At 41.1% G+C, this 20,712-nt stretch overlaps 1 protein-coding gene across 6 annotated transcripts in view; it reads left to right on the forward strand.

Moving 5' to 3' along the window:
- robo1 (roundabout, axon guidance receptor, homolog 1 (Drosophila)) overlaps positions 1-20,712 on the forward strand; it is a 438,436-nt gene that overhangs the window by 369,658 nt on the left and 48,066 nt on the right. For all 6 annotated transcript variants that reach the window (XM_044118650.1, XM_044118649.1, XM_044118652.1 and 3 more), the window contains 4 exons: positions 8,263-8,420; positions 15,322-15,442; positions 16,662-16,800; positions 16,909-17,036. In XM_044118650.1, the coding sequence (XP_043974585.1) occupies positions 8,263-8,420; positions 15,322-15,442; positions 16,662-16,800; positions 16,909-17,036 (546 nt within the window). The remainder of the gene's footprint in view (positions 1-8,262; positions 8,421-15,321; positions 15,443-16,661; positions 16,801-16,908; positions 17,037-20,712) is intronic.

Below are 20,712 nucleotides of genomic sequence, written 5' to 3' on the forward strand. Positions count from 1 at the left end.
CCCCGCCTCTCGCCAGGAACGTAGCTGGAGATAGACACCAGCAACCCTCCTGACCCCATTAGGGACGAAGGTTGAACAGAAAATGGATGGATGGATGGATGGATGGATGGATGGATGGATGGATGGATGGATGGATGGATGGATGGATGGATGGATGGATGGATGGATGGATGGATGGATGGATGGATGGATGGATGGATGGATGGATGGATGGATGGATGGATGGATGGATGGATGGATGGATGGATGGATGGATGGATGGATGGATGGATGGATGGATGGATGGATGGATGGATGGATGGATGGATGGATGGATGGATGGATGGATGGATGGATGGATGGATGGATGGATGGATGGATGGATGGATGGATGGATGGATGGATGGATGGATGGATGGATGGATGGATGGATGGATGGATGGATGGATGGATTAATAGCATTTTCTCACCATTGTCATTTACCTTTGTCTCGAAAGTCTACATGAAATGAGCATGGCTGTCACAGTTAAGCAGAAAACTATTTCCACATAAAAGAAAAATCCATTTTCTAATAATGTAACTTTTTTTATGTACATTGTAGATTTAAAAAATTGGCAACAAAATGAGTTATATAGAACTGAAACATTGTTAAGAATCTATTATTAAAATAATCACCAACTAATTTAGTAATCGGTTAATTATTAACTGGAATATGTAGACAAAAAAATAAAATGGGAGTCTAAGCGGTGTCAATCATCCATGTGTATGAGCTCTTTTCTTACTTCCCTCCAGCAGAGCCTGCTGTCAATGCTAAGGCTAGTTAGCACGGCCACCAATGACAACAGAGTAACAGTTCTTCTGTAACAGTAAGTTGTTTCTCCACCATCAACACATTAAGCAGTGTGTACACAAAAGTGATTGACAGTACTAAGACCCGCCCCCTGACTCTGATTGGTTCTTGGCCAAACTGTATGTTCTGCACACAGAAATACACACAACACAGAAATGAGACACAGGAGCTCAAGTTTTCCACAGATTATCTCTCTTGTTATACTGTCACAACTTTAACAAATATATATAAAACACAACATTTTTGTAAAACTTACACATTGCAGCTTTAATGTGTTGCACAAAAGTTTCACTCTAAACAACTTGCAACATCTTCATAGTTCCTATTGATGTCACATAAAAAAAAAAATCTCTAATACTTTCAGTTACTAAGTAACAACATCCACACAGAAGAGGATGTGACGGAGCAAACTAGAAGTGCTTAGAATAAGAACATCCAATTCTTTGAGTTAGTCCAAAATCGACAAATTCACATTTTAATTGGATTAAAATGTGAATTTCGAAAAACTGCAACCAATAAAAGCTTTGTTGCTAGTTTGGACATGGTTGTAAATATCTTACTGTGTAAATACAAAAACTCGATGCCTGTTGTTACTTTATCACAAACTATACTGTGTTATCTCATACCATATATGGGATTTATTTTCCTTTAAGAAATGAACAAAATATGATACAAAACTAGACAGGAATCCATGGCCCTTAAATCTGTTCCAATTTTACGTTTTTAATTCACAGATTCCGGTTCCTACAGGCATTAACTTGGCCATCCTGACTCCGCCCAGTGACACAATGCACTGAAGGTGAACAGTGACCTCATAGCATCTGGAGCATGCAGGTGCAGACCCCTAAAGGCCGTCGGGGCCGATGTTGTCTGTTCTCGCTGACATATTTACAGGTCTCCGCACAATATCTGAGGTTCAAAGAGCCAACTTAGACTTTCAAGTACTTCAAACCGGTGCGTCTTTACAGATGTGACCTATGAAATGTCATCGACGCACAGCAAGCATCTGCCGTGGAGAGCGATTAACCGTGCAGAATCTGGACATATTATCAAAAACTATAAAGTGAGCCATAAAAGAACAAAACATTCACAAGTGGAACATGTCTGAGGGTTTTATTGGGATGTCAGCTTTTATTTCAGTTTTCTTGTCAGTTTTATTTCTGCGTTTGTGCGTGTAAAGTTTATGTGTATAATCCTCCGTACAAGACTCTGTTACTGGTGTAGAGTGTCTGCAAGGTGGCCAAGGGCTCAGAGTGAAGGAATGAGAGCCAGAGAGAGAGGGAGGAGAGTGTTCACACCGAGCAGTTTCATCTGTCTGGTGAAGAGGTCGGGAGAAGAAGAGGTTTTTTTTTCTTTTCTTATTTTCAAAGTACTGTTAGAGTCTTAAAATATCTTCACAGCTCCGGGAAGACTCTGCATATGTGCGGTGCAAACAGACATGCTCTCTGCGCACACCCCGCTGGCAAATGATCCACCTGCAACGATCTTTCAGCTAGCCCTGCGGGGCTAACACGCCAACGCCATGAGGCCGTCTTTCATGCATGTGTCTATGAGAGCTGAGAAACAGATAGGCTAACGAGGTCACATGTCCAAGGGGGAGGTGAGAAATTTCAAGACAAAGCGAGAGATGCGACGCGGTTGAATGGGGAGGTGTGAGCTGGATCAGGACGGAGGAATACCTGCAGGGTTGGGTTTTTTTTTCTTTTCATGGCTTAACCCTTTAACTAGCTGCGTTCCAAATGTGCACAAAACTTTGGCAGTATTACGCTAACGTTGAAAAGACACAATTTTGCAATTGCGGTGTTTCCATTCAGTAAGAAACACAATGGAATTCACACGTGTATACGTTTGTTGATTCAACAACTCCTTAACAATCACACCACACCATCAACCTCCAACTACTTCCTGTCGCCCTCTTCGTCCTGCTTTGCACCACTGGTTGTTGATCATGTGATGTGAAAATGCAGATCTCATCATGAGGATACCAATGTCCTCATGGACACATTGACTTGTATGAAAGTATTTTTGTTAAGGGGTTTGGAAAAAAGAACTGAATTGCACCACTTTTACTGCAGAAATCTCATTTTAATCTCATTATACTTATACTTATACATTATACTAACTCACAAGTAACTTTTCAACAAGCTTGTTTTAAGTCAATAGTCCTTAGGGTTGATGAAAAAGCGCATAACTTGGAGAAAAATATCTTTGTATAAGTGAAATAATCAATACTAAACACTTCTTACATAAAGCATGTCCCTATCTTGCTGAAAAGTTACTTGTAAGTTAGTTCTGTCTTATTTCAAGTGTACTAATATATCAGCACTGAAATTATTTGATGTAATTTTGTGTTTTTACAGTGTTCAGCATGAACATCTGGGTCTGCTGTGCTATTTTATGTTTTCGTATGGTTTTTTTGGGGCGGGGGGGATTTTATCGTGGCCTAATAACCTTTCATAATATTTGATGGTGTTTACCGGATATCTTCAAACTGTTACAGCTTGAATATCATTCAAAGTTGGGCTTGAGATATTTCCAGGAAACTTGGAGGATAGACACAAAGACATTTTCTTTATTTTTTTCCCTCGTCTTGTTCTTCTCTCCAGTTCATTTTCAGCAGTTTTATAACTCACTTTTCTCCCCCTTTTACAGTTAGCCTTCTCTGTCCTTATTAAGGGAACAAAGCCAAAGGAGAGACCCATGCCGTGCTCCTCGTCTCTGCTGAGTTGACTTCCTCTGCTTTCTGATAAACCTTTAATTCCCCTGGTGCGTGTTTTTGTATCCGTCCACAGATTTGCGGGAAGCTTGTTTTACTTGGTTTAATTTCCTCAGAATAAAGCTCATGTGATCTTCCCACCCGGACTTGTGTGTGGCATTAGGTCTTCATTTTCATTAATGTTGGAGGGGCAACATAGGAATCTCATTTTAATTTGACATTTAAACATCTGCTTTCAATTTCCTGTGGAAAAGGCTAGCTGTGTGTCTGTGGACAGAGGACAGCTGAAAACCAGTGAGTTTCCAGAACTAATAGCGGCCATCTCGGCTGACCTTTAGGAGACCGTTTGAATTGAATCTGTATGTCGCCTTTTGAGCGCCAAAACTAAGTCTATAGCACACCCAGTGGTGGCAACTTCCTTGATGCAGGACACTATATTCATTCTGAAGCCAGGTTCTGATCTGATTAAACATTAGTAGCTAACACTGACTTATAAGAAGGAAACTACTCACTAGCTGTGTTTCTATTTAAAAGAAAATGCAATTAAAATCATACGTGGACAATTTTGTCATTAAGAAATATCCTCATACCACTCTCTCTTGTCTGTTTTACCATTAACAACATCCGGTTGTTGATCACGTGACCCGTGTGATACAAAAAACATGCACTGTATATTTTAAGAAAAATTAAGAAAAAATTTTCATCCTCACAACAGGATGCAGCACCACAGAAAAGGATGTAGTAGATATGCTGGACCAATCGGTGATGCTGTAGTACTGCCAGAGAGCATCATAGAAAAAAACCAAACAAACCTCACTCTGTTTATGAGAGTGAGGTACATGTGGGATAGAGTAAGTGATGGAGTTTTGATGTCATTGTTTAAAAAAGGACACAGCTCACATGGCCACACAGAAACAAGTCAACGAAGTTCTGAAATGGTTCCAACCAGGATTCAGAAATGATCGTTTCTGGTCTCCCAAGACAACAGATCCGTGTGGGACGCACAGCCTAAAATCAGATAAAGTTACCGGCGACAGGTTGTCGGATACGACTTTTGGCTGTTGAAGTCACTTCACTGCTGAATGAACAAAGTGATCAAGAGTTCTCACTAAGCACTTCAAGAAATGAGCTAAACCAAACAAAAAAAACACTGGGTATAGTTATTGTTTTTTTTTTTACATTTGACTATGACATTAGTCTTCGAAAACTATTGAAAAAGGTTATTGTGCTGTTTGATAAGTGCTGCTTCATATGCTCATTAGTCATGTGGTCATTTTGGAAAAAGCATTGCCCACATGCTCTAGATCGATCAGGGATACTGTTGAAGCAGTGCAGAGCTGCATTGTTAAATCCAACACTGAAGGAAGACTGAAGTACTGCAACTCAGTTGCAAACAAACCAAGACATGACCTTTTCACCTAAACAAACAGAAATAGAGAGGAGGGAATAAAGCAGACAAGCAGCTAAGAGGCCCATGGTCACTCTGGAGAATCTGTTGACAAGGCAAATTTTACTAAAAACACCATCTCCATAGCAGAACATGTTCATAATAACATGTCGTGGTCAACCGTGTCAAATGCTGCGCTGAGGTCCAACAGAACCAACACTGTGGTTCTTCCATAGTCCATATTTATGTTGATATCCTTGAACACTTTGACGAGGGCAGCCTCAGTACTGCGGTGAGCACAGAAACTGGACTGAAAGACATCAAAGCGGTTGGTCATTGTTAGGAAACTATTTAGTGGCTTTTGTTTCTGTCATTTTGCTGATGAACAGAAGTTTTGCTCGGGCTACTTTTGGAAGCCGAGCAAAACTTTCAGGCTGAAGATCAACAGCTAGAAAATCTGAAAACCATGGCTCATTCTTTCATCCCTTCACAATGATCTAGTTTTTTTTTTTTGTGTTGATAAAAACCACCATAAAATGTGCTGAGGGTTAGTATTGATACTGTACCAGAATGTGAGCGAGCTCAAGGTATCTTTACTGAACAAACTAGTAGAGAACGGCTGATTAGAGCTTAAATAGACCCCAGCAGATGTTAAAAATGTGTTTTGAGAAATACGTTTGTCTTGTGCAGAGTCAGCAGTCTCACAGCATGCCTTGTCGGTCATATGAGACAAGAAGTGTTTTGTTCTGACCAATGAAAAGAGAAAATGGGGTGCAGAGGGGATCCCTTTACCTTGACGAAGCAAATTGATATCTGTCCAGGTCCGGATATCCGCCCTGCTCCATCCCATCATCAGCATATTTGAGCAAATCCAAGATGGACAAAGAGCCGTCTTCATGCTGAGACCTGTGGCTGTGGCCTATTTCCACATATTAGACTACAGAATGAAAATCTCTGTGTGCACACACATTCACACACACTGAGTCTAGCTTTCCTGTTAATAGCCCAGGAAATATTATCTGCTAGGGGACAGCTGCAAACTCACAGAAGAGACAGAATAGTGGAGTTGGCTCATTATCCTAAACACAGATACAGACCACACCACACACTCTAAGGACAGCATAGAGTGTGACAACATTTCTGCCCCTTTTAGAGCCCAAGAAGGGACACATTAAAGGGTGTGTAGGTCTTTATGATACAGGAAGTATCGGAGTCGGATTGATCCAGATTACTGAAACCACCAGAGGCAAGCCATTCCGTCACAGGTCGGCCTCAGACAAGTAGAGGAGCTCAGAGCATCCGGATCCAGACCCGTTTGTCTGTCTGGGAGACCGTCTGGCTGCCTCCATCCCAGAGGAATTTGTTTTCCACTTCGCAGATGTTCAGGGCTGTCTGCTGCGCTGTACTCAGCTGTGTTTATAACAAAGAGGTGTTGGTTTGGAGGAGGAGAGAGGGCAAGGAGGTGGGGGGAGTGCGCGCCGATGGGGAGGGGTTGAAGGTCACCGTGCTGTTGGTGTAAACACTAAAAGATGCCAGCACCCTCCCTCCCCCTATTCCTCAGGCTCTTGACATGTGATTTCTTTTTTTTCTTGTTTCACCTTTACAAGTTACAATTTTTTTTCTTAACCTGAAGGACCCTTCCTTGAGAAAAAACCACAGTAAGTCCAGTTGGGGTGATGGAGACCCCCACTGAATGGAGACGGATTGTTGACAGTATTGTTACACCTACTGAAACCACTCCAAAACGCATTCATTACACTCCACACTGGAGCCCAGTCTTTATTTTGAATGTTTAAGTGGATCTCAATCATGGGATGATCTGAGTCAGAGCTGGCAGCCCGCATCTTCAAGTGTTTGGCTCATTTAGCTCCTCAAGGCTGCAGATTCGTTCAGTAATCCTCTTCAGACCAGATTGGCTTTGCTGACACAAATATGGAGTGTTTCTTCAGATGGAGTTGATGCTTTAATGGATCGGATGTTTGGTGTTTACATTTGCGTTCCCGAATGACTCGTTCCTTTGGTAACCACACGGCACCAACACAGCACACAGCTGGGGCGCTGAGTAAGGGCCTGAAATCCAGGACGTCCATCATGCACATGTGGTTTGTGAATAGATGTGTGGATGTACGGCGTGCCTCCCCCGCAGCAGATGAGTCATACCGTTCTAGTAGAATATCACTGGTGAAATATCGTGGTGTTCTCCTAAATCAACACCAGTTTGGTTGCGATTGCATCGTTGTGATTATGCAATGAAGGGCTGTTCTTGTTTTTTAAAAACAAAAATTTGCTGGAGTTGAAAAGTCAGCATTACTGGGAGCACCAAGTAGAGTCTGACTTACTAAAAAATGTAATGATCTAAAAAAATTCAGTGACTGTCAGGAGGCAAACATACAGGCAGATTTCTATTTTCTTTTTTTTGCTTAATGTAAAAGCCTTCGGGGTTACTGAGGGACTGACAGCAAACTGTGCATGTAAACCTATTCCTTTGTGCACACTTTCTATCTTTCTGTGCACAGAGAAAGATACATTTAGAGTTAAATTTATCTTTAACGCTAAAGAGATTCGGAGCTGCACCAAGTCCTCCTAAAAGTAGAATATGACAGATTGTGTGATGGAAACGAGACAGGTAAACTGATGACTTGTGGCCGTGTTTGCAATCTTTCACTGAAGCTCTCAAACGAACACCAGAATCACTCAGTTCATCATGTCAGATCCACACCGTGTGCGACTGGTATGAATAAAACAGATCTGAGATTAAGAACATGGCGCCCTCCTTTAGGTTCGTAATGAAAATCCAAAGTTAAATCACCGCTTTCTTTGATCCCCTCCAGTTGGTATAATCTATGCGAGTAAAACTGCCGTTGTGTCCCTACCAAGACGAGAATGGAGGGGGATGAATTTGATGTAGATATTTCATGTTAGGTGATTGCAGGAGAGAGAAACACACAGGGCCAGAGGAAGATGAAGGAGTGATGATTGAAGTGGAGTATATGCTGAATGTATGAATGTGTGCATGATTATTCTATTTGCAAGTCTATATGAGCCAAAACGAAGGTCAGGTCCATGAGAAATGCTGATGAGCAGTTATTATGTACCTGAATGACAGGAAGATTACATTTCTTTTAATTTGCTCTGCAACACATCAGCAGAGATGGGTTTCAAAATGGGTGTTAAAAAAACCTTCGTACTGCACTGTTTTTGAAAAAAGGCTTGACAGTCGATTTTTTTCCCTCTTCTTTTATGCTGTCTAAACAAGGGAAAAAATTGTACCACAGTTGGTTTTTTCACAGTATTTCACTGAAATAATCTTTTCTTTTCTGTTTCTTGCAGTTCTGCGAGACGACTTCAGGCAAAACCCTGCAGATGTGATCGTTGCAGCTGGAGAGCCGGCCGTCCTGGAGTGCCAGCCTCCACGCGGTCACCCTGAACCCACCATATCATGGAAAAAAGACGGAGTCAATATTGATGACAGAGATGAGAGGATCACTGTAAGTACTTCACACCACTGTTTATTTTGTTTTATTTGACATGTATGGATCATTGTGAGACTCATCGGCAATTTACAGTTCCTGTAAAGTTCTGACCTGCTGATACTGATTTTTTTTTTCCAACTCTGATTTCTATTTATAAACATTGCAAAAAATAATAATAAAAAAAAGAGTTAAAAACATTTTACCTTGCCTCGATGGCCTTAATAGTAAGAATGACAGGAAGGCAACTTTGTATGTTATTAAATAAGGAAATGCCTAACCACATAAAAATACCCCAAATTTTTTCTTTTTTCCAGGGTCACAACTTCCATACTTAAGAGTACTATTAGTGTAAATTAGCAACACTCAATTTGAATTAGCTTGTATTTACCTAAAATTCTGGTAAAGACCAGCATCTTGTTCTTTGCTCTGCTTTGTACAGAGGCTCAACTATTGACAAACAATTGCTTCCTGGAGGTGTGGCCTCTGATGACCTTTTCAATTGTACACAAAATTACAGTATGTATGTATTCATGCATGAGATATTTTATGTTCCACTCTATGAAGGTTTCTGGACATTTCCTGCCCTTTAAAGAAAGTCTTGCTCTCGCTCTCCTTTAGTCTGCGTTCTCACCAGCCTTGTTTAATCTGCTTTAATCAAACTCTAGTTTGTTTTCCTAGAAAGTCTGTCTGGTTCATTTGGGAATGAACTCTGGTACACTTTATAATCTAGGTCTTGGTTCGGTTCAAGTGAACTCTGGTGTGGTTTAAAATGCACATGTGAATGCCAAGAGGACTAGGAACCGCTCCAAAAGCAGGAAGTGGGCTGTAGTGCAGGGGATTCTGGGTAAATACAACCTACTAGCAGGAGAAATAGATTCTCTTTTAACCAAGACAAAAAAGAAATTCTGCAACCGCCAAAATCTAACTCCACTCCATTTTTGTTTACATTTTGTGAAGAAAGCTGAGCTCACTGTCTTCAGAGATTATGTGTTGTTTCCTTAATCTGTTCACAGTCACTATCAGATGTGAAAACACCCTTAAAGTCACAATTAGTCACAATTACTCCACCAGGCTGTTCTAGTCGCTGGCTAATTTCTTGTTGCATCTTCGTTTTTAATGACCCTTTGATGCAAAAAAAAAATAAAATCCTCAGCTGAAATGTTTGATTATGTTTGGATTTGTTAATGTAGGTCACATTAGTCCTGTTTCATTAGTCGGGAGCCCTGTATTGATTAGGATCTATTGATGAGATGGAGGAGGAATGAAAGGAGGGAAAGTTTTACTCAGCAGCTCTTCGGCTGTAGAATCCATCCAGCTATCTGCAGTCAGCGTTAATTAAAAGACCAGCAAAGCCAGCAACCTTTTATCAATCAGCTCCATGTGTGTTCTTACAAAAGATCTGAGAAGAATTTCTGTATTTATTAACTTATAGAGGATGGGTTTTTTTAAAATCTTCTTTTCCAAGAATTCAACCAAACACACATTTATGCTCCAATTCAACGAATGATTGCTGTTTCACAAACTGTCTTTACCAGAGAACTGTAAACAGTTTCCCAAATGAGAACAGTCGGGTTTAAAAAGGCTCCTAAACAAGGCAGCTATTGTTTATTTTCACTCAGAGCCATCGTGAAAGATTAGCAGACCACGCTTTGCTGCTAAAGAGCAAAACTGAAAGAAATGAGCAAGTAATCTAGTTAGAGGGAAGTATATATCATGCTTGATCTGTCACTGCAGACGCAGTGGAAATGCACATGAAAGCATTTTGTCGGATGGCTTTATTCATCTCTTGTGTTTTAGGGAGATGAAAAGAATCCGCGCTGGATATTTAGTCTGGTAGAATATAAAAAAGAGCATCATGGATCTGGTTCTCCATTATCTCAGCGTTGGCCACTGCCTGATAAAAAGTTGAAAACAGTAACTTTACATTTCCAAATAAATCCTTCTTTGTTTTTTATGCTTTGTTCAACTCTTATTATTCCATTTAAACACAACACGCTTTTCCTCCGTTGGATTATTATTATTTTTTTACGTCACACTTGACATACTTTGAATGAAGATTGTGAACACTGCTGCCACCGCTGTGTGCTGGCCTAATGACGCTGAATTGTGCTTCTGTAGCCTGCGGCGGGTTGCAGGCTCTGAGCAGCTGCTGTTGCTCACCATAAACCTCCCATCAAACACACAACCTCCCTGACGACCTCTTCAATCGGCCGGCTAGATGTCGCGTTTGACCGTATGAAAGAATGTAATCAGCTGTGCTGATGGATGGCTGCCTGGATGCCGTCCTCTGGAGGGCCATGTCAGCAGAATTGGGAGCATCATGGGACATCGTCCAGAGTTTGTTTATGTTACTGTGAATTTGGTGACTGGAAGTGGGAGGGAGGAGGCCGGAATCTTTTTAATGGGACGAACAGCTGAGACTGTTATAGGGGGTCCTTCACAGCCAGCCTGCATGCTAACGCTTCGTTCAGTTCACTCTTCCTCCTTTGCAACATGCTGAAACGTGCGGTCTCCTTGGTGATCGTACCGAGGTCCTAAACCACCTGCAGACGGGATTTTCTTTTTTGCACATGGTGGTATGTCATATAGGGACGCTCTGGTCAATATTTTTAGCCCTCAACACACATCCAAACCAGCTAAGTATTGGTATTTCGCTTCATTGAGGTAATGGTGTGCAAAGGCAGTTAAACACTTTCTGCATGCTGTAATCTCTCCTGTCCATTTTCCCTGACTGGGACAGATATTTTGTTTCTGTAGGTCAGTTTCAATTTGCTGCTCTAAATTGGGTTTACCCAGTTAAATCTGGTGCATGTAACTTTTATAAGAAATATGTTTTTTCAATATTTAAAACTACCAATACGTCTTGACATAAGACAGATAATCTGTGAAAAAAATCAAGCTCCTCTGCTTTCTGCCTGTGGTCCTGCTGTCATCTGAACAAATGCACTAGAAAACTACCAATCAGAGCCAGGAGGAGGGGCTTAGCACTGTCAATCTCTCTTGTGTACATGCTGCTCAGATTCTCTCCTTTGCTTTGCAAATATTTTTTGTCTCATTATGTGACTACATAATGATAATTTTAAGAAAATGTGCACACAAAAAAAGCATATATTTTTTATAAAAGTCACATACTTAATGTTCTGTCAATCTTAGTGTTCATTTGTTCATCATGTTTTAAAAAGTTCTGTTTCTCCTGCTAACCATGTCTTCACTTGTAGCACCCTGTCGAATGCTAGGTTAATGCTAGCATGTTTACCGTCTTTTTAATAAGACTTGTTGATAATTTGGTTCAAACATAAATCACTTAACTATGTTCACACTAAACTTCATTGGGTCATCTTACAGCTTAAACTGTACACCTCGGCACAGACAGAGCAGGTAGCATGTATGCTGTGCTACCCGCACAGACAGATTTGAAAGGATTCCCACAGAGAAATGAGAAGTAATGTTGTTTAGCCACATATTGCTTCTGCTAGTCACGGCTGCAGAACTAGTCTGTCAGGAACAAGGCAGAGGGGAAAAAAAGAAACAAAGAAAAAAAGCATCCAAGCACTTAAACCTCGTCAAATCTCTGCTTTGCTCTAGAGCTTGTCAGGAGCATAGTAAACGGCAGAAAAGCAGCACATTGTCCCCTTCCCTTTGTGTTATTGTTGTGGCTAATAACATGCTTGGAAAATGAACTGCTGTGTGGATTTGAACAAACACGATTCTGAATGTGGGGGGTTTTACATTATCAGCAATGCCAAATGACATGAGACAAAAGGCGGCAGGATAGAGCTGTCTCCCCGTAATGCAGGGATAAGAGTCAGATTGTTGGGACTTTCGACAGGCTTGTGCGCTGCGAGAAGAGAATTTGCATAGGCGAAAAAGAAGAGATTCACCGCATTCATCGTCTTTAGCCCAGTCTCAGGGTTCCTGCTGCTCTGGCTCTCCACATACGCTAGGGGAAATACGGAAACTACAGATATGCAGTGAATGGACTGGCTTTAAGGTGATCCTAATGCCAAATGCCCTGTGGAAACTGTGGTACACCCCCTTTCTGAGCTCTTTGAGCCGCCCTGACCCTGGTCCTTTGTGATTTTCACAGTATTTTAGCTGTTAAGCCTTTCCTCAAACAAACAGTAACATAATGATACTTCAAACCCTTCCAGCTCTACAGGGTGCCCTAAATAAGCCAGTCTTCCACAGCCTGTCTGTCTCCTGCTTTATTATTAATTTTAAACAGAGGGTGAAGGGCAGAGGAATGCCGCCGGACCATAAGATTTCTCTTTAATCTGTCTTAAGTTTCCTGATGCTAGCCTCATGGAAATGTGAAGTGGTGTCATGTAGACTAGCGGAGACGTCAGAAAACGTTTGGCCGTTCAAGATTTAAACCAACATAGAGCCAATAGTATGTTTGGCTGTGTAGGTGTTGTGTTTAGGCTGATGTGCAGTGTCTTTCTGTTGTTTTTTTATCCAAAAGGACAATAGGTTGACCTTTGGTTCCATCTGTACAAAGCACCTTGTTCCACATGCTTGCTGTGGCCCCTTCCTGACCCTATATGCAGTCTACCAGGATATACCAGGGAAAACAGCATAGCAGGTGTTTTATAAAATGCCAGCATCTGTGGCACGTTAAGAAACAGTGTGTCATCGGCTTAATCATGGTGACCTCATGGGTATATTAAGTGCTGTGGTGTAGATTCACCGGGAGGTCATAAAATGTGGGCAGTTCTAACATAACATTCCTCACTCGAAGCCAGGAGTCTTCAAATTCTGAACTCCAAGGCTGTTCTGCCACTTTTGCATCCTACACACCTGAATCAATTTGCTGAATCATCTCTTCGATAAACAGTCAAGTTCTCCAGAGTCCCACTCATATTCTCAGTATTTGACTCAGGTATGTTAAAAGCAAGCACATCTAAAAGTTGCAGGACTCCAGGCCTCGAGGTCTGGATTTGAAAAGTCCCTCTATAACCCCTTCCATCATAGATCTGGTTATTTTGGAGCTGCGTCCCCATGAAAGGGCTTTTGTACCCTCAGGTTTTCTGCCAGGACTTCCCTAGATTTAACTCCATTCATCTTTGCTTCAACTACTGAAGAAAACTAGCCGTGCGACATGATACTGCATCCGACATGCTGATTTCTGTCTTTTTTGAGCAGACCACCTTCCTCAGTAAGGTTGCCGTGTTCTTCACATGGTTTGTGGCTTTGACAGAATGTCCCATTGTTAAAGGACAGCCAATAGAACCTCATGGACACATGATGTGATGTGATGCACATCGACTGAGACATCACAGAATGTGTGGGATCATCCCGGCAATGGCGTTTTAACAAGGTAGTCACGGGCAGATCAGACTTTTGTGATATAGTGTGTCAGGTTCTCTGTCAGTGCTTTTCTAATGGGGATATCGATTACATGCTTGCAGGGGGTAAAGCCGCTCCTGAAGGCTGATGTGTGCATTTAAAACCTTAAGCTGTATCTGAGCAGAGAGATCACTGGCACACCATGCTATTGTCTGCGTCTGTACCGACTGCCACGGTTGTCAGCTCACAGGGCTGCTGATGGGCCTGTGCCGGGGCCCCGCGATGCCTTTCTGACTGCCTGAGAACAAAGCATCTCCTCTGGCCTGTAATCAAAGCCCTGGGAAATAACAGACATGATATTCACCTGGACAAACACACATTTACCAGCGGGTGGGCGTGTGTGTGTGTGTGTGTGTGTCTGTGCCGTTCACTTGATGCCAAGAAGAATGCTTTCAAAAGTGTTCCCAGTTCAGTGATGGTCTGAGTTGTTTGAGATGACTGGAGGAGCCCTTGCAGTCCCAGCAGTGCCTCAGGTGTTACCTCAGGGACTGTCCAAAGATTTGTCTTTAAAATGATTTACCCTGAGGAGGAACAGGCCACCTGACTGAAAACATTAGGAAGAAACTAAAGAAATTCCTGTTTTTGCTTGTACAAGGACAAATATAAAACTGCTGTAATCACATCCTGAATATATTTCTGATGGTATAAGTTATTGTGTATACTGTCTTATCGTACCTTTTGAACTTTTCCACATTTTGTCGCATTTCCTTTAAACTGAAGTTTGTGGCTGAACAGGAGGTAAAGAAGATTCATGGTTTTCAAATTGTTTTACAATAAAACCTTGAAAATTGTTGTGTTCATTTGCAGACGGGACCTAGCTAAAAGGTTACCTGTGCTAACCTTAATGGACTAAACAAAAACATCAGTTCTGCTTTTGCAAAAGCACAATAGCAACATGGTATTTAGCTGAAACTAATGCTACAACGCTCATTTCAAGTCAAATTATTTCTGCCTTTGAAAGATTACTACCCTCCAATTTAATCTTGACATTGTACATTGCATGTTCAATGAGACCCTTAGATATTGGATTTGTGTTTATACCATGGTCTATATTGTCCATTTTTCATGTTTCTTGTTAGAAATAAATTTATTAGGGGGAAAAAAAACGAGAGCAAATGTGTGGAGAGGAAACAGAACTGCTGAGTCTTCACCTACTTCAAAATAAGAGCGTGGCTTTAAACATCCAACTACTTGAAGAAATTGATAATCATAAACTTCAACACAGATGTCTTAACTTTATTCAGCTAAAACAGAAAATAAAATTAGTGCTTTAGGGTTTATCTGGAAAAATTAATTTAGATAAAACAAAGTGTGCTAAATGTTTTCAAAGTTAGCAAAAGCGCAAAGCAAAAAAAAAAAAGACCTCCGCTACTAGTTGATGTCTTTTATCATATGTCACTATCAGCCTTCCACATCTAGAGACTCAGTTGTTCTCTGGTCTTCTTTCCAAATCAGCTTAACATTTTTTTTGTTTCCTTGTGTCAAGAAGGCCTTAGTATGTCAAATGCAAATAGTGTAACTTTCTTCTTCTCCACATTTAGATTCTAATTACCTTTTTGTATCCACTCAGATACGTGGAGGCAAGCTGATGATCACGAATGCCCGCAAGAGTGATGCTGGGAAGTATGTATGCGTCGGCACAAATATGGTCGGAGAGCGTGAAAGTGAAATCGCTGAGCTGACAGTTCTGGGTAATTAAGCTTCTATTTTTTTGTTTCTCTCTTCTTTGCAGCATGCCAACCCATTGTCTGGTTAAGTCTCTTCTTTTTGTTTGTCGGCTGTAAAAACAAAGTCCAGATGTTTAGTCTCTGACTTGCAGGGTACAAAATGATGTCGCTGACCTTTAGCCCACAGTGTGACATGACTCACAGTCTCTCTGTAAACCGGGTTCCTGTGCTGCTTATTGCAGCTTCTTGTCTGTGAAGCAGCTGGACTAGATTTTACATGAGTCACCTTTGACCCAGATACTCATCTGGGCCCTGAACCAAGCAGAGGTTCCTAATTACATCATTAACTGGCTCGTAGTTCATCACATGCTGTCATTGGAGCACCTATAAGAAGACTTTAGGTATTTTTATCTTGGATTTACATAAACTTAGCATCAAGTTTTGTAATAGCTGTAAACTGTTGGGCTGCGTGGATGAGACAGAGTGTGAGCATTAGTTTAGGTCAGGTGACAGATTTGATCCTGGGCTCTGATTTCTGGAGTTTTCTGTGATTACAGACAACGTAACACACATCCAGGTGTTTACTTTCACTTCCTTGGTTTTATCTATTTGCAATACATTCACTACTGTGTTTTATTCTACTTATGAACATGTCTTTTTTTACATTAAAAAGATTCTCAACCTTGTTATTTGTGTGGACAAAATGCTTTTTTTGAAATTAATTTGAGGAATTTTGTTGGTAAAACATGCCAAAAAGCAATTAGTGAAGACTGCTATGTTTTATTAAATTCCTGTTAATAGTAGTTCTAATAATGTGAATGTGAGTGCAAAAATAATTTTTACTTTTCTAATTAATTGGATACTAATCTTGGCCATTTCTCCTTAAAATATACATGTTGTTTCAGATAAAAGGAATTTCTAATTATTTTATTATGTGCATTTTGTCAAAAGACTTTTCTGCAAATTACTAGATAAATTTTAAGATGGAAGAATAAAGAGGCAACTAAAAAGGGGGAAAGCATATAGCAAAGGTGAGCATGAACAAAGTTCAAAAGTAGTTCCTAATAAAATGATTGTCTGACGGAAAAATAATGAAATTTGTTTCTGTTTTTGCATTTAAATAATCAATTATAGGGTTTAAGTGCACAGAAGGATAATAATACTCACTGTGGTAGCCAGCCAGTGTAATGGCTAGAAGCTAGATAGATGTCTGCTTTATTGATTTACTGTTTTCTTTCTGCAGAGCGTCCTAGCTTTGTGCGTCGCCCGAGCAGCACGGTGGTCTTAGTGGACCAAAGTGTGGAGTTTAAGTGCGAGGCTCGTGGTGACCCAGTTCCCACTGTACGCTGGAGGAAAGACGACGGCGACCTCCCTAAAGGACGGTACGACTCATCCAAGCAAAGACTCCTTTTTGATCCCTTTGTCTGCGCCTTGGGTCATTTCTGCTATATTTGCGAACATTTTATTCATTGGCGCCTTTGCATTTCCAGATACGAGATGCGTGAGGACCACACCCTGAAGATCCGCCGCGTGATCTCCGCTGACGTAGGTTCCTATACGTGTGTGGCAGAGAACATGGTGGGGAAGGCGGAGGCCTCTGCCACGCTCACCGTCCACGGTAGGCCACACCACAGTTCAATAGCCCCCTATAAGTCTAAAGTTTTACCCTGTTTTGGCTTTGCTACATGTGCTATTAATAGCCCCTTGGACAGCTGCTCTAAATTCATTTCCATTTGGAGTTTTAGTGCGGCTTGATTGAAAAGCAATTTAGCCCAGCTACAAAGCAATAATAGCCACCAGCATGGCTACTATATGATCATCACTTTAAACTCTCTTCTCTCTCAATTAACTGATTGATTTCTAATAAAAAAGAATCCTAAAATCTATAATGGTTGTAGAGCTATTGCACATGGGAGCTCAGCACCAATCGATTTCATTTGCCTTATACAAGTGGTATTTCTCTAGACGCACTTCGTCCCTCATGTTTCCAGACTTACAGTACCATTTGAGGACCAATGGAATATATGTGTGTGTCTCCTGTGGCCCTCTCAATTGGACCTCTTATTAACACGGTCGGACTATAACGCAGCTGGTCACAGAGTGTGAACATTCAGAAAGAAACCATTCAGGGAAAGTAGGGGGTGGGTGGGATCACCCCCCCAAAAGTCTCCTGAGACTCAGGGGAACACAGGGGCCATTTAACGGCAAAACTAATGGGAATGTTTGGAGTCTGGTGAGACAAGAGGGGAGGGAAGAAGGGAGGAAGCTTCGAGCACAAAGAACCAGGATTGGACAGAGGGCATACGGTGAGGGCGAATGCCGGCGTTTGAGGGTTGGCTCACAATTGATGCGGAACGGGTTGGGAATTGGGGCTGGGGGTGATAGTGGAGGGGGGGGATGGCTGGTGGCTGGTGGTGGTAAAGAGAAAATTTCTGTAGTGAGGTCAGTCATATTAATGTCACCACTACCAGAAATTTAAAGAGACAAGGCATCTCTTTTCATCTGCCAACCCCCTAGAAGGAAACCCAGATAGCTCATTTTCACATGGCTACCCTTTACAATTACTTCCCACTTCACTCAGTGAGACACCAAACCTTAGATTGGTTTGAGGCACAAGATTAGGTCCACCTGCCAATACTCCCGTCAGTATATCTCCTCTTATTGCTTTTTTTCTCCCCATTCTTTCTCTTCCCTTGATGCAACGTTAGTTAATGAAAGGGAACTGCATTGATGCATGGCTCAATAAGCTGTTCTCCTGACTTAGAATCATATTTGAAATGCTAAAACCTCTCCTGTCCTCAGTGGAAATTAAATGTCCTAACCTCAGGGCAATTCCCTGACCCTCTTTTTCTTCTTTCTTTCTTCCTTCCTTTCTTTTTTTCTCTCTTTCTTTCTTTTTTCCTTTCTTTCTTTCTTTCTTTCTTCCTTCCTTTCTTTTTTCTTTCTTTCTTTATTTCTTTCTCTCTTTCTTTCTTTCTTCATACATCATGCCTTTCAACTCACAATCTGGTGAGAGTTAAATCGTGCAAATCCTTCAACTGTCTTTACTTCAGCCAAGAAAACTCTCTTGCCACAGTTATGAAGAGGAATGTTTAAAAAAAATGATGGCATAGCAGGAATCATATTGTTTAAATCAGATGCTGACTGATGCCCAGAACAATTTCCACTCTCTCCTCAGAGTGAAGTTTAAGCAGGCCGAGATGCACAGAGGCCAGTGAGGCTGTGGGTAGAGAGTAGTCCAGCTAATTAAAGACAAGCGGGCCACAGTCCCACGCTCGGAAATGACATGCTTCTAATTACAGACGCGGGCACAGAGATGGAAAGAAAAGCTGGGTAATTGTAGGTCTAAGTGGGCCAAAGCAGAAGGGACGATGTATAGGTAGTGGGATGTCGCTGTAGTAGTGAAGAAACCTGTGATGTGGGGAGAAACAGTTTAGTTTGTCGGTTTAGCGGCGGCCGCCGTCAGCTTGCATCAAATCTCCAGAGTCAGGCTTTGTTGCTTTAGCTTCTACGACAGAGGACCTGTGCTAGAGAATAACAATAATTCAGAGGTAAAAAATTGTTCTCAAAGAGGCCTATGCTAATCGACTCAGTAGCTGAGATGCTGAGAAAAACTTGGATAAAAACAATTCAAGATTGTCTATCACTATAGATAGTGATAGATTTGTTAGTAAAATGAACATTGTTCTTTCATTTTATGAACTACTGACAACATGTCTCCTCAAATAATGCAAAGAACACAAGTTCATATTCATTTACAAACAACAATACTAATGTTTGAACTCAGAAAGAGTTCAGAAATCAACACTTGGTGGAATATTATTTTTTTTTTTTGTATTTTTAGTATTTCAAAGGGACTCAGTTCAGTGGACTCTCCATTCTTTCCAGAGCTGTGTATATCTCAACAACAGTGATTTGTCAATCTTTTACTGAGCCAAACAGACAGTTAGTTTTCTCAAAAAATACTGCTAAATATCACTTTGCTTCGTTCTTGCAAATCCAACATCTTGCCTCATCTCGTCTTATGACCAAAATGTTTTATTATTTTTAGCTGTCTTAGAAGACTAAGGAGGTATGCTGAGCTGCACACTTCAGAGGGGATTCCTCTCACCTTCTGTGCTCAGATTCTCAGTGAACAAAGACAACACTATGGAAGTGGCGCTCGGGGCTATTTTTCTTTCAAACGGCTCAATCAGTGAATTATTGCTTCACATGCTTGTTTATCAGCCAGCTACAACTCCTCTGGACTTATAAATATCTCAAGAAAAATATTCACGTGATTGATTGAACCAACACATTAACGACCAAGTCACTTTCTGTATTTATAGCTTCATTGTGAAGCCGGTAATCTAAGTCGCATGAGAATATGGCGAAGATCTCCTTTTTTCTGTAATCGCATACGAACGATTTCAAAATTGGATGGAAGTTTTTCTGTGTCTGGCGCGGTCAGATAATGTTTGCTCTGTGTGTGTGTATGTGGGGGGGTTTTTTCGGTTTTTTTAAATTAAGCTTTATCAGTAAATAGCATGTTTCTATAAATGAATTGTTCAGACTGCATTGACAGTTGCAGTCTGAAAATCAATGTGTTATTTTCTTTCTCAGCTGGCTCACTTTGCTGTTAGCGCTGATTTATGTGTAGAGAAAGTCTTGAAAAGAGTTATGGTCCCCAGAGCAGTGTTGCTAATAGTCCATGTAAAGGGACTGGATGGCGGCTTGGAGCTGCTGCCAGCAGAGTGTGAATGAGAGGAACTTTTTTTTTGTTTTGTTTTTGTCAGCACATGTTGTGCTGTTCTAGTGGTGATAAATGGTAAAACCTGTTTGGGTGAAATGGGTTTTAATAGAATACAAGCTAAACATCGTTTATAAAGATGGGGCACATGTAGCGGAGTGGCCTTTGACTGGACCCCCAAGGTTGCAATCGTGACCTCAGCTACAGATTTGCCTTTGTGTTCATCTGACCTGATCACTGAACTGTTATTTCTGATGAGCATTTAAAGCCTGCTGTTACAGCGATCAATGGATTATTGGAAACGTTTCATTTACAGCCTGATTACTGATGGAGGCCACGGTGTTGGGGATTTGTAGTTTCTAATTAATAGTTTTATTGATAACAAGATTCCTCCTCCGTCTGATCAACACAGAGTTTATTCCAAACATTTTTTAGGTTTGGTAAAGTATGGAAAAAGAATGGAAATAATATAAATGGAAATATTTTCTTCCAGAATTTAGGCCTGTTTTGTCAAACTTCTATCCATCCATCCATCCATCCATCCATCCATCCATCCATCCATCCA

This window comes from Gambusia affinis, linkage group LG06 (assembly GCF_019740435.1).
Source record: "Gambusia affinis linkage group LG06, SWU_Gaff_1.0, whole genome shotgun sequence".
In the NCBI taxonomy this organism is placed as follows: Eukaryota; Metazoa; Chordata; class Actinopteri; order Cyprinodontiformes; family Poeciliidae; genus Gambusia; species Gambusia affinis.